This window comes from Gobius niger, assembly GCF_951799975.1.
Source record: "Gobius niger genome assembly, chromosome: 19".
Classification (NCBI taxonomy): Eukaryota; Metazoa; Chordata; class Actinopteri; order Gobiiformes; family Gobiidae; genus Gobius; species Gobius niger.
In genome coordinates, this window is record NC_136870.1 from 7,373,748 (window position 1) to 7,385,508 (window position 11,761).

Here is an 11,761-nt window from a genome sequence, read left to right on the forward strand (position 1 = left end):
GAGCGGAAAGCCAGATCCGAGAGTCTCAAGAATTAAACGTTTCCTTTATCCCGTAGAACCTCGAGGTGGCAAACCCAGACGACATCGTTTTGGACCCAGAGAACCCCGCGGCAGCTCGGCCTCCAGGGGCAGCGGTGAGTTTCCCGTGTCACAGGACTTATTTATGCATTGACTTTTCCATGTTTGCAGACTCTGTTCGTAGGATCTGATTGGCTGAGCGGCGTTGAGGCAGACGTTCTTTAAGCTTTCAGTCATTTTTTCATGTTTCGTGCACTTTCCTTGACAAACAGGAAGCAGCTGTGACTTGTGCACCTGCAGGGCCAGACAAACTCTCCTCTTCTCCGGCAGCAGATTCACTGTCCAAAATAAAAATAAAAATTCCCTGTAGAACCCTGTGAGCGGCAAACCTGATGATATTGTTCCTTGCCCTGATGACAGCGCGTTTTTCCATGTCATGTGACTTTTTCCATTGTTTTTGCAGATCCTGTTCATGGACCAGTTCAGTTTTATTTACAATTTTCCCACTTAAGTTCAATTTCTGCCTTGTTTTGGTGAATATAATGTGTTGAAATACTTAAGTATAATATTGTTATTGCAATATTACAGGACAGTTATTGATTGTACAAAATATTTCTCATATAATGCATAATTCTAATTCTTGAAAAAGCTACACTTACACTGAATTGATCACAGACCTGTACCATACTTGAATCACCTTGAAACTTCTCAGCTTTTCCCCTCAAACAGTGTTTTTGAAAAAAAATACTGTTATCACTGGGAGATTTTTTCAACCACATTCAAACGATCCTCTAACAGTTGAAGACTTGAAAATTATGCTGACTCTCATTTTAGTTGACAATGTAGAAAATCAGAGAAAAATGTCATTTGCATAATAATTTGCAACATGGTCTAAAGACAAGGTAAATAAACAGAAAGAGACAAAAGACTTCTGACGCCTTCCTCATGCTACTGTTCTCTGTTCTGTGTGTTTAGGTGGTGACTGAGGAGAAGCCCGGCTATAGAGGTGTGGCTTTGCGCTACGTCAAGTCAGTCGGCAAAAAATACGCCCCTTCCTGGTGGAAGAAGCGAAAGCACTGGTCCTTATTCCTCCTGTCTCCGAACAACAGGTAGGCCTATCTTATAGGTGCAGATGCAGACACTGCTCATTTACCAGTCTCACATGCACTCAGGGGTAAAGGGCCTCATTCACGGCACAATAAAGCCATTTTGGCAGGTCGTAGGTCGTACAGTGAGACAGGGACAACATAGAAACTGAAACTGCTAAGACAACACTTTGGTCGTAGCTATGGTTGTCTCTTTGAAGCATCGCACAGTGGAGGCGAGTGCAGCTTACGATTTTACAATCCCCATGTCGTGCGCTGTGACATCTAAAAATCACAGTTTACAGCCTTTACGCACAAAAATACATTCTTTGCTGAAAAAGTTCTTCCGGGAGAACAAATTCAATGGATCCCTATGCACAAATAAAATGTTCAGACAGCTAGAAGGTCATGATGCTCCAGTTTCCCCTACCACTAAAAACATGTACAATTCTTCATCTCAGTGGGACTTTCCTGGTTAAAGAAGTACTAAGTAACTTGTTTACCTTAATAAATCCTTTCTGTAGTCCGTCCGGGGACCGTATTTTCAGGACTCTAAGTCGCTCCGGAGTATAAGACACACCAGCCAAAATACGCGTAATGAAGACGAAAAAAACATATATCCCCTTGACGCCTGAATGTATTTACAATTTTAGAAAAAAAATATATTATCAGTATTTTTGCTTTCATGCTTGTGCTAAATTAAGTGGAGACCTGCAGGAAGTGGTATGTCGTGAATTAGCGACACATGGCGTTAAGTCGCTCCAGTCCGGAGTATAAGACACACTAGCCAAAATATGCCTCATGAAGAAAAAACAACAGGCTGAATATGCGTACGGTATGCTAACGCAACACATCGATGGTTAGCTACATGAAGCATAAACAGCAGCTGAAATAGGTCTGTCTGGTATGTTAACATCACATGAACAGTTCAGATAACTGTAGCATAAAGAACATACCAAACTCTCCATCTCACTCCAAATCACTAAATCCATTGAAATCTTCTTCCTCTGTGTCACTCTTGACAATCACCTTGGCAACTACCAGGGCACGGAGGCGTAACTGCACCGTTGACAAGCCACTCCCGGTAACATGTTTTTCAAGCTCTCATTTGCAAACTAGCTCCTCTGGCTGTTACTCCAAACTTTTTTTCTGCTGCTCGATTAGCCTGCAGTGTCCTCTAGTGGCATGTGAAATTATATATTTCAAAAAAAAAAAGATCACATTAGTCACTCCGGTGTAAAAAAAAACTATGAAAAAAAGTGCGACTTATAGTCCGGAAAATAGGGTACAAGTGTTAATGGGATGATTGGGGGGGGTCTTTCATCTCCCCCTGGTGTCTCTGTCCAGAAAACCACAATTGCAACTTTGCTGCCACCATGTCTGAGGCACAATACACACTAATGGAATCACTTAGAAGAAGCTAACAGGCTAACGGGCAAAGCTAGCTTCAGACTAGCGGCACTTAAAGCCAAGTTTGAGCGAAAAAAATGATCTCCATTGTGTATTTTGATGTACAATGTCCCTCTCTCCCTTTGTCTTTTCTGTCAGCGTAGTGTTTACTCTCACAGACAATTAAGGAGGGGACATGAGTTACTTAGCACTGCTTTAAACAAAGGTTAAATATAAAACAAAGTCTAAAAAAAAAAATACCCTGGACTGATCTATTCAATTTTCAATGGTTTCCAATTGAAAACAGAAAACCATACAAAAAAAAGGTCAAACTTTAAAATGGCGTCACCTCTGGAATAATCATCAAATCTGCTTGACTCGACCTGCAGCTGAAAGCAGAGGAACATGTGATATGAGGAATAAGAGCTCACACAAGATTAAATAGTTTATGCACTGCTCTGCTAACATAAGGCTTTCTGTGCAATACAAATGTGTTACATCAAAAATGTGCTAAATTTGACAATGTAGGTTCAGACCATTAAGACCACCTAAGCTCCTAAACCCCGCCTTAACCAAGCACATTTTCTCCAGACGTCCAAAAGTCTGGTGCGTGTCGAGCTGGAATCGAGATATAACCCGTGCCTTCTTGTGTGCCCAGATTCCGTCAGCTTCTCCAGAAGATCACGTCCCACCGGAGCTTTGACATCATCATCCTCGTCTTCATCTTGGCGAGCTGCGTCTCCGTGGCCGTGGAAAACCCCAACATCGCCAGGGGCACCACAGTAAGATAACACAGCCCTCCGTCGGGGAAGTGCGCAGATATGTGAACGCTGCTTTGTAACTAATCGCGGACCGTCTTCTAGATGCGGTTCGTCTTGGACGTCTTGGACTACACGTTTTCGGCGATCTTCATGTTGGAGATGACCCTCAAGGTGAGAAACACACAGGAGGGTCATGTGTTCGAACCCCTCTGCTCATTCCCCTGTTACTACGCTGAAGATTCACTCAGAGAATGTTCAAATGGAAAGGATTCTTTTGTCTTTCTTGCATTATCATTGAATGAATTGTGCCACCATTAAGGCCTTATAATGTTACTAAATTGGATTCAAACTGGCATTAAATTTAGATTAAATAATGATATTGCTCAACTATTTATCGTATATTAAATTCTGATCGTGATCCCACTCCGCTGCCGCTCTGAATGAGATCAGACACCATTTTACGCTCAACAGTCGCTTGTCGTCTCCAGTTTTATTTCGAATATTAGAACTACCCCTCTCTGTTTGATTGAGTGTTTACAAAACCTTAACCTTTTTTCATTCGCAGCATTGAAAATGTCGTATTTGGGCTTTAAAGCCACACTACATTTTAATCAATAGGATTATCTTATTTTATCTTATAAATAGAAACAAATAAGAACATTTATCTATTACAGATATTTCTATTACCCATTGTGCAATTGTGTTTAATTTAGTTATTTGTTTATTTTACTTTCTTCTAAAACATTCAGGGATTTTTTCCTATAAATAGTGTCAAAACAAATCTTACAAATGGACTAAATCAGAGCGAAATCAGGAAAGCCACATTATCAGGTTATCGTGCTTATTTGCAGGTGCTGGCTAACGGCTTGGTTTTCGGGAAAGGCGCATACCTCCGCAATGCGTGGAACGCCCTGGACGCTGCGCTCGTGCTGATCAGCGGCATCAACATCACCGTGGCCCTGGCCAGCTCTGGCAAAAGCAGACTCCTGGGGCTGCTCAAAGTGCTGCGGCTGCTCCGGACTCTCCGCCCGCTCCGGTACGTTGCCATAGATACTCGACGGTGTTGTATTTGCTGTAAGGGTGGGTGATACCGCTGATTTTCTGATTGATCTGGGCTTACGATCCAATATCGACTCCATTGAGGGAGTTGCTCACCTTTAAAATGATCTTACAAATAGTTGGAAAGGCAGTTCTTGTACCATCATCGGTATCAAGATCTCGGTGTTCTAATCTAACAACATGCTTTCCCATAATTGACGCTGTGCATAAGTTCAAATCATAACAACGTTGCTCCTGTTTCGATTCAGCACACCAAAATAAAAGCACCATCTTATTCATTAGTTCAACTTTCTTTCTGCAGACAAAACACTTCAAATGTGTGTATTTATTATATCTATCTATTGACCGTCTTCAAAGTGAGTCAGTGTTTGGTTTCATGGTATAGAATTATTGGCTGTTTCTTTTTTGGCTTCTGAACCCTGCTGCTTTGTGCGACAGGGTACTGAAGCGGGCCCGCCGACTGAAGCTGGCCGTGCGGGCGGTGATCGCGTCCCTGAAACCGCTGCTGAACGTGTTCCTGCTAAGCTGCGTGTTTTTCATCTTTTACGGCCTTCTGGGTGTGCAGGTGAGATCACACCCAGTCAGAGACAACGTTAATGCCAGGGCACTCCAGAGCGCAGTGCTCTCCTAGAAAATAACATAACCCTTACTGTGGGCTCAGAAAGCTTGTATAACTCTGCAACAGATAGTAGTTATTTCTATTTTATTACATATTTTATGGAAGGTTTCTGTGGTGCAGAGTCATTTCAGTAATCGCGCCCACATTTAAAGCACTGAATTGGATTCCAACTGGCATTGAATACATTTCTTGAAAAATAATGACATTGCTTGACTATTTTTTTCTGTGTATGTTTGTTGAAAATACAAAACATGATGGATGGGTGAAATTGTACACACTATTTAGCTTTTTAAAAAAATAAAATTTAGCTCTTTTGAATTAAGTATTTCCCTTCTCCTACATGTTCCAGCCATGTCCTAATGTGTAGAATGAGCTCAGACCTATTCACCACAACTGCCTCTAAAATCTTGCACCGTCCCTCAAAATGGTGTTAACTCGGGTCCAAAGAACTGTCATGCACGAGCTTAAAGAGACTAGATGCAAATTGGTAATTTTATGCTCACTACTGATATCCCAGGTCTTACGTGTAACTGTAGCTTCTATATAAAGCTCGTGCATGACGGCACCTCGGGCCCAAAGTAACACCTTTTTGAGCGACAGTGCAGGATTTTAGAGGCAGTTGTAACAGGTTTGGGCTCAATCTATACATTAGGACATTATTGGAACATGTAGGGGGAGGAAAATACTTACTTTTAACATTTTTAAACCCCGTATAGTCCCTTTAATATAGAAGCTGCAGTTACACACAAGACCTGAGGTGGCAGTAGTGAGCATAAAATGACCAACTTGCATCTAGTCCCTTTAAGCATTGCTACTCATTCAAATATGTGGCAAAACTATGGTCAAACTCAAAGACTTTTTGGGTCTTATATAAACATTAGAAGCACATTTGGTATTGCAGGTATTTTGTTTCTCAGTTGCAGTTTGTTTTCATGAAATCAAAATATCCCGTTTTCTTTCAGCTGTTCCGAGGGAAGTTCTACAACTGCAAGGACAGATACATGAAGGATTACAGGAACGTCACCACCAAAGCCGAGTGCCTGGCGCTCAACTACACCTGGACACGCCGCCAGTTCAACTTTGACAACCTGCCTCAGGTTTAGTTGATTCAGATGAACTTTTCGTTTGGAGTAAAAGTTTTCAAGCTGTCATCTGTCCTGGGATATTTAGCGCTGAAAGCAGTTTGTTTCTCACTTCAAGAGGTTTCGACAGTATGTTCCAAAAAGCTGCTCTGTTTTGTCACAGTGTTGTTGTGTTGTGCATCCGCCATTTCGTTGCTATATGGACGCTGTTTTTTCAAGAAGCTTTTAGATTTGGGTAATGCCAAACTGGAGAGAGAATGTGCTCTATTGGTGACCCCCCCCCCCCCCCCCCCCGTGTTTGTCTGTGTCCAGGCGCTCATGTCCCTGTTCATCATGTACTCCCAGGACGGCTGGACCAACATCATGTATGACGGCATAGACGCGGTGGCGGTGGACGTGCAGGTAACGCAGTCGAGGCGCGGGTGTAACGCTCCAGCTGTGTGTGTGAAGAACCTTAACCGCGCTCTCGTCTTGTCTCGGCAGCCGGTCGTCAACTACAACAGGGGCATGATTCTCTATTTCCTGTCCTTCATGGTGATGAGTTTCTTCCTGCTGGACATGTTCATCAGCACCATGGTGCAGACGTATCACGAAGAGCAGAAGAAACAGCGGCAGACGGGAGAAGACCCACTGGAACCGGACGAGAGTGAGTTCCTGTCTTTCCTAACATATTTGCAGCATCCAAATTCTTCATAGGGACTGTGTTTTTTCCACAAATGTCTGAATTTACAATAATACTAAAGGAGGAGGTTAGAAGCTGCAAAATATTTAATTAAAGCCGGAACTTTCCAGGTTATTACAGTATTACTCAAATAAATAAACATAAAAGCCCCCAAACAAAGCCAGTTAAAGATTATGTTTTTTAAAGCAGTACAAAGGAACAAAGGTGTCAGAGCATCTAACGTTTTTTTTACTCATTAAAGGGACTATACAAAATATATAAAATGTTAAAATTAAGTATTGTCCTCCCCCTACGTGTTCCAACAATGTTCTAATTTGTAGAATGAGCCCAGACTTATTCACCACAAATGCCTCTAAAATCCTGCACTGTCACTAAAAACGGTGTTGCTTCGGCCCGAAGTGCCGTCATGCACGGGCTTAATATAGAAGGTGCAGTTACACATATGACCTGAGGTGGCAGTAGTGAGTGTAAAATGGCTAACTTGTGTCTAGCCCCTTTAATTGTCCGTGAGAGCAAATACTACGCTGACATAAAAGACAAAAGGAGAGAGGGATATTGTACATCCAATTACACAATTCACCTTATTCCGGAGGCTCGCGTGGGCGCCGCCATGAATTGTGCCCGCCCCTTTTCTCCTATGTGTTAACATGGGACCGGAGAAGTCCAGATAAAATCAGTCACTACACGAAAACAAAGCCGTTTTCAGGCCGCACAGAGAAACGGTGCAGTGTTGACGTGTTGGTGCAAATGAACATTGGACATTTTAAACAAATCAATCAACTAAACAACAGATTTGAGCGGAGAATATTTTCCCTCGTTCTCCGTTAACATGAACGGGCTTCGCGCTCGACCGGAAGTGTCAGGACAACGCAAAAAGTGGCAAAAGTGGGCGGGGCGGAATAAGGTGAATAGAAACTCACTCAAACTTGGCTGTAAATACTGTTTAAGTGGCGCTAGCCCGCAGTTAGCTTTGCCCATTAGCCTGTTAGCTTCTTCATGATTCCCTTAGTGTGTATTGGTGACTCCGACCCGGTGCAGGGAAGATGCAATTGTGTTTTTTTTTGGCCAGGGGGAGATGAAAGACCCCCCAAGCATCCCTTTAACACTTGTATTACCCCCAGAGGGACTACGAAAAGGGTTTGTTATGGTAAACAAGTTACATAGTGCTGCTTTAAATTTAGTGGATGAAATCGTAGGACCACTTCATGAAGTTTCTCCTGTTCCATTGACACTGAATTTAAATGATCGGTAGTTATTTCACCTTTAATTAACATTTTATTGGTTGAAAAAAGATGTCTGGATTTTTTTCTTTTCAATTCCACGTTTTAGAAACTATTTTCAATTCAGTTTCAGTCAACAAAATATGACTTTGACAAAATATGGATGGATTTTGCTCCATTTAATCCTCTAGCCAGGCGATTCTGACCATTAGCCTGGCTGGACATGTGGAGAGGGGTCTCCGAGTGCAAAGTATTTCAGTGGAGTTTTGCTTTGTCCCATTTCAGCGCCTGTGGACGACAGCTTCCATCTGCTGTACTCTTCGTGGCGGCGCACGGTCTACCAAATCAGCGTCCATCGGTTCACAGACCTCTTCATGACCGTCGTCATCATCCTCAGCGTAGTCGTGATGACGTTTGAATATTACAACATGCCAGGGGTAAAAACTCCCTCATCTTCCAGAGTCAATCGCGATCAATCAATATGCCCACATTTTAGTTTTCACTCTTTCATACTTTTTAAACTCATTTTAATTTGTGTGTTTGTCCGTCAGTGGTTGGAGGAGCTCATCGAGTACTCCTTCTACGTGTTCACCGCCATCTTGGTTGGAGAAATCCTCATGAAGCTGGTGGCCTTTGGACTGAAGAGATTCTTCGCAAGCAGGTGAGAGTTTTGTCATGTTGGAAGACTAGGTTATGTTCACAAGACCAGAGCCTCCTGCGGCACGTTATACCTCAACAGTAGATTGGTTTTAAATGCGCTTCTCCCTTAACATCGTAGGTGTTTCCTCAGAGTATTAAAAAAAACATGCATTCATTCACAAATATTGACATGTTTTATATTCACAAAGAACTCGAGATGACGCTAAAATCCAAATATGGTCATTTCCTTTCGAGGAGACACCCGCTACAAGCGGAGAAATATGCGCCCATGTTACAAAACTTATACTCAGTATAAGTACAATGTGAATTGATGTAATTAGAAATAAACTTAAAAGCGTCTCCTGTTGTTTCATATGAAGAAAACTGCTCAGAGTCCAGCCCATTTATACTGTATTTAGATTAATTACACAATTGTTTAAAATGGTCTTAAATATGCCTCATCTGCTCTTAAAGGTAAAACAAAAGCCATGCAGTTTTCAAAGGCGTCCTTTTATCTTCCTCATGCCTCCAGCTCTGCCGTCTCTATGGAGACCCACAGAAAGGGGAAAGGGGGTGGAGTTAAGCATAATGCTGTAGTTGATCTCTGTTTTCTTCAACTAAAACTTTGTTTGGCGGAAGAAAACACCGTCTCCTAAAACACAGCACGCGGCCTCTCTAAAGCAGCAGAGATCGTCAGTCGCTGGATTCTCCTCTGGTGTTATCTTTGCTACGGAGCGTCTGAAATGTGTCCTCTGAGCGAAATGCTAACGCATATTGAAATATTGAAATTGTCGGCACATGAGAAGGACGTGGAGTGACAAACCTTTTACGATTTACGATTCAGCCATTTCCCACATTGTCTGTCTGTCAGAAGCATAAATTAAAGCAGTACTAAATAACTCATGCCCCTAGAGGCCATAAGTGCCACTGCAGATGTCGTAGCATGTTGCGTTTTTTTACTCATTAATTGCTGTGAGAGTAAATACTGTTATTAGGCCCAAAACTAAAACAACGACTTTAAATGTAAACGATGGCTACACGACAGCTCTGGCCTGCTCTCTCTGGTTTACCTGTTTCCAGAGCATAATTTCTTGGCAAATGTCATTTGTGGGATTAAAAATATAGGGCCAGATCTTGTGGTGGCGCACGGGGCGGCGCAGGCTCTTGGCGAATTATTAGTGGCGGCGCTATATGTGCCATTCGCCTCCGCCACCTGTGAGGGGGCGTCACAAGAGGAGGTGACTGCACTGATGGAAACACAACTGACAATCACTTCCTCGTTTACATTGCGCTGTCTTGCGTTCTTTCTTAAGCCTTAGGCTCTCACAGGTCAAACTAAAAACTTTATTTACCCCATCGTGAGCTAAACCATGTTCACGTCTCGACAGAAAAAGAGCTACAGCGTCCGCTCTGGCGCGGATCGGCCGCGCTTGGCGTGAACGCGAAGCAAAACAAAAGCACATGTTCACCCCACACAACCACACAACCACTCTCCTGGACGCGGAGTCGATCTGGTTGGAGGAAAATGTGTGTCTCCACCCACCTAAATGCACTAAGTCTGGAGTGGCAAGATCATAAAGTGCTCCTACTGAGCGCAAAATGTCACGCTATCGTCTGCGTTTTGAGACACAAGGTCGGGCCCACAGTCTTCAGGCGTTATCTTTTGAAATGACCATCCGTCTGCGTTGTCGACATCATTTCCTATAGGACCTTGTGAACGCAGCCTATTTCCTGTATGTGTGCACGTGTGTCTAACCCCCCCCTGCATGCCGTTTTAGATGGAACATTCTGGATTTAGTGGTGGTCTTGGTGTCGCTGACAAGCATCTTGTTCAGTGAGCTGAAGGTCACATACGAAATCCCCATCAACCCCAGCATTCTCCGGGTGCTCCGGGCGCTCAGGCTCGCCCACGGTACAAACGCACACACACACGCACACGCCTCTGCTCAGTATGTGCACTGTGACACGTGGAGCGGCCTTTACTTATGTGCGTTTGCTGTTGCTACAGTACTCAAGACCAAGAAACTTCGAGTCCTGGTGATGACGGTGGTGAAGACGCTCCTGCAGGTGAAATTTACACTCACGTCTCCAACATCATGCTTTTACATCAGTGGTTCCCAAAGTGGGGGGTCACGGGACACTGAACAATACCAGTATGGTATCGGAAAAAATGTTTACCGCCTATTTTTAAAAAGTCAAAAATTGCCTAATGTTTGCCACGTTTTTTTCAATTTTCTTCTTATTTTTGCCTCAAGTTGTTCTCGTTTTCCCAATTTTTCCCCTCATTTTTGCTCATTTTTTGAAGCAAAGTTGACTAAATCAGAGAAGAAATGCACTATATCTTAACGAAAACATCTTGACATTTGCGTCATTAGATGTGTGAACGCTTTAATTGATTTTTTTTTCCTTATAGGTGGGAAATTTGATCTGGCTTTTTGCGTTCTTCTTCTACATCTACGCTATTTTGGGTGTGGAGCTGCTCGGACACATCGGTGAGTGCATTACTTTCCTCTCTACAAACGTCCAAATGTATCAGGTTTAGTTCACTGCAGTGTCTCGCGTCACAGGATTCCTTCTGAAAGCCTGTTTTCATTTTGCCTAGAATGCACGCGGCTGCACCCATGCATTGGGATCCATCGCCACTCCAACTTTGAAAACTTCGGCCAGGCCCTGATGTCCCTCTACAAGATCTGCACGGGCGACAACTGGAACGGGATGCTAAGGGTAAAGCTAAGACCTACAACACTCATCTTAACTTTTTCATTGCGTTGTCGCTGCATTTTTTTGTTGTTGCTTTTTTGTTATTTTTATTGTTATTTTTGTTGCTTTTTTGTCACATTTTTTGTCATGTTTCTTCCCTTTTTTGTCTTGTCCTTGCTTTTTTTTGCCGCGTTTCTGTCACTTTTATGACTTGTTGTTTTTAGTCACGGTTTCTGTTCAGAGCCTACAGGCCTCATTTGAAAGCTAAGACCTTCCACTTTCTGAAAATATGTGTACGATCTGTGTGAGTAAAACACAATTTACAGGTGGTTGAACAGCAGGAGACTGGTTAACCAGGGAGCCCCCCCTGAGATAAATCACTTTTCCTCTTTATGTTGAAATGAATGCAATACCAGATAGCGCTCAGATGACAAATATGAGGAATATATATTTATATATAATACATATTTGGGAACCATCCTTGACTTGTGCCTAATCTTAACATGT

At 42.8% G+C, this 11,761-nt stretch overlaps 1 protein-coding gene across 1 annotated transcript; it reads left to right on the top strand.

Moving 5' to 3' along the window:
- Positions 1 to 833: 833 nt before the first annotated feature.
- On the top strand, positions 834 to 11,156 carry LOC306978299 (voltage-dependent T-type calcium channel subunit alpha-1H-like; the record flags this gene model as incomplete). Its single annotated transcript, XM_079576822.1, has 15 exons — positions 834 to 860; positions 994 to 1,127; positions 3,151 to 3,274; positions 3,356 to 3,424; positions 4,105 to 4,289; positions 4,751 to 4,877; positions 5,894 to 6,028; positions 6,326 to 6,415; positions 6,497 to 6,659; positions 8,201 to 8,352; positions 8,467 to 8,576; positions 10,333 to 10,466; positions 10,563 to 10,621; positions 10,968 to 11,046; positions 11,122 to 11,156. 15 exons carry the CDS (start codon positions 834 to 836, stop codon positions 11,154 to 11,156), a joined length of 1,623 nt encoding a protein of 540 aa, XP_079432948.1.
- Between the last annotated feature and the right edge of the window lie 605 nt (positions 11,157 to 11,761).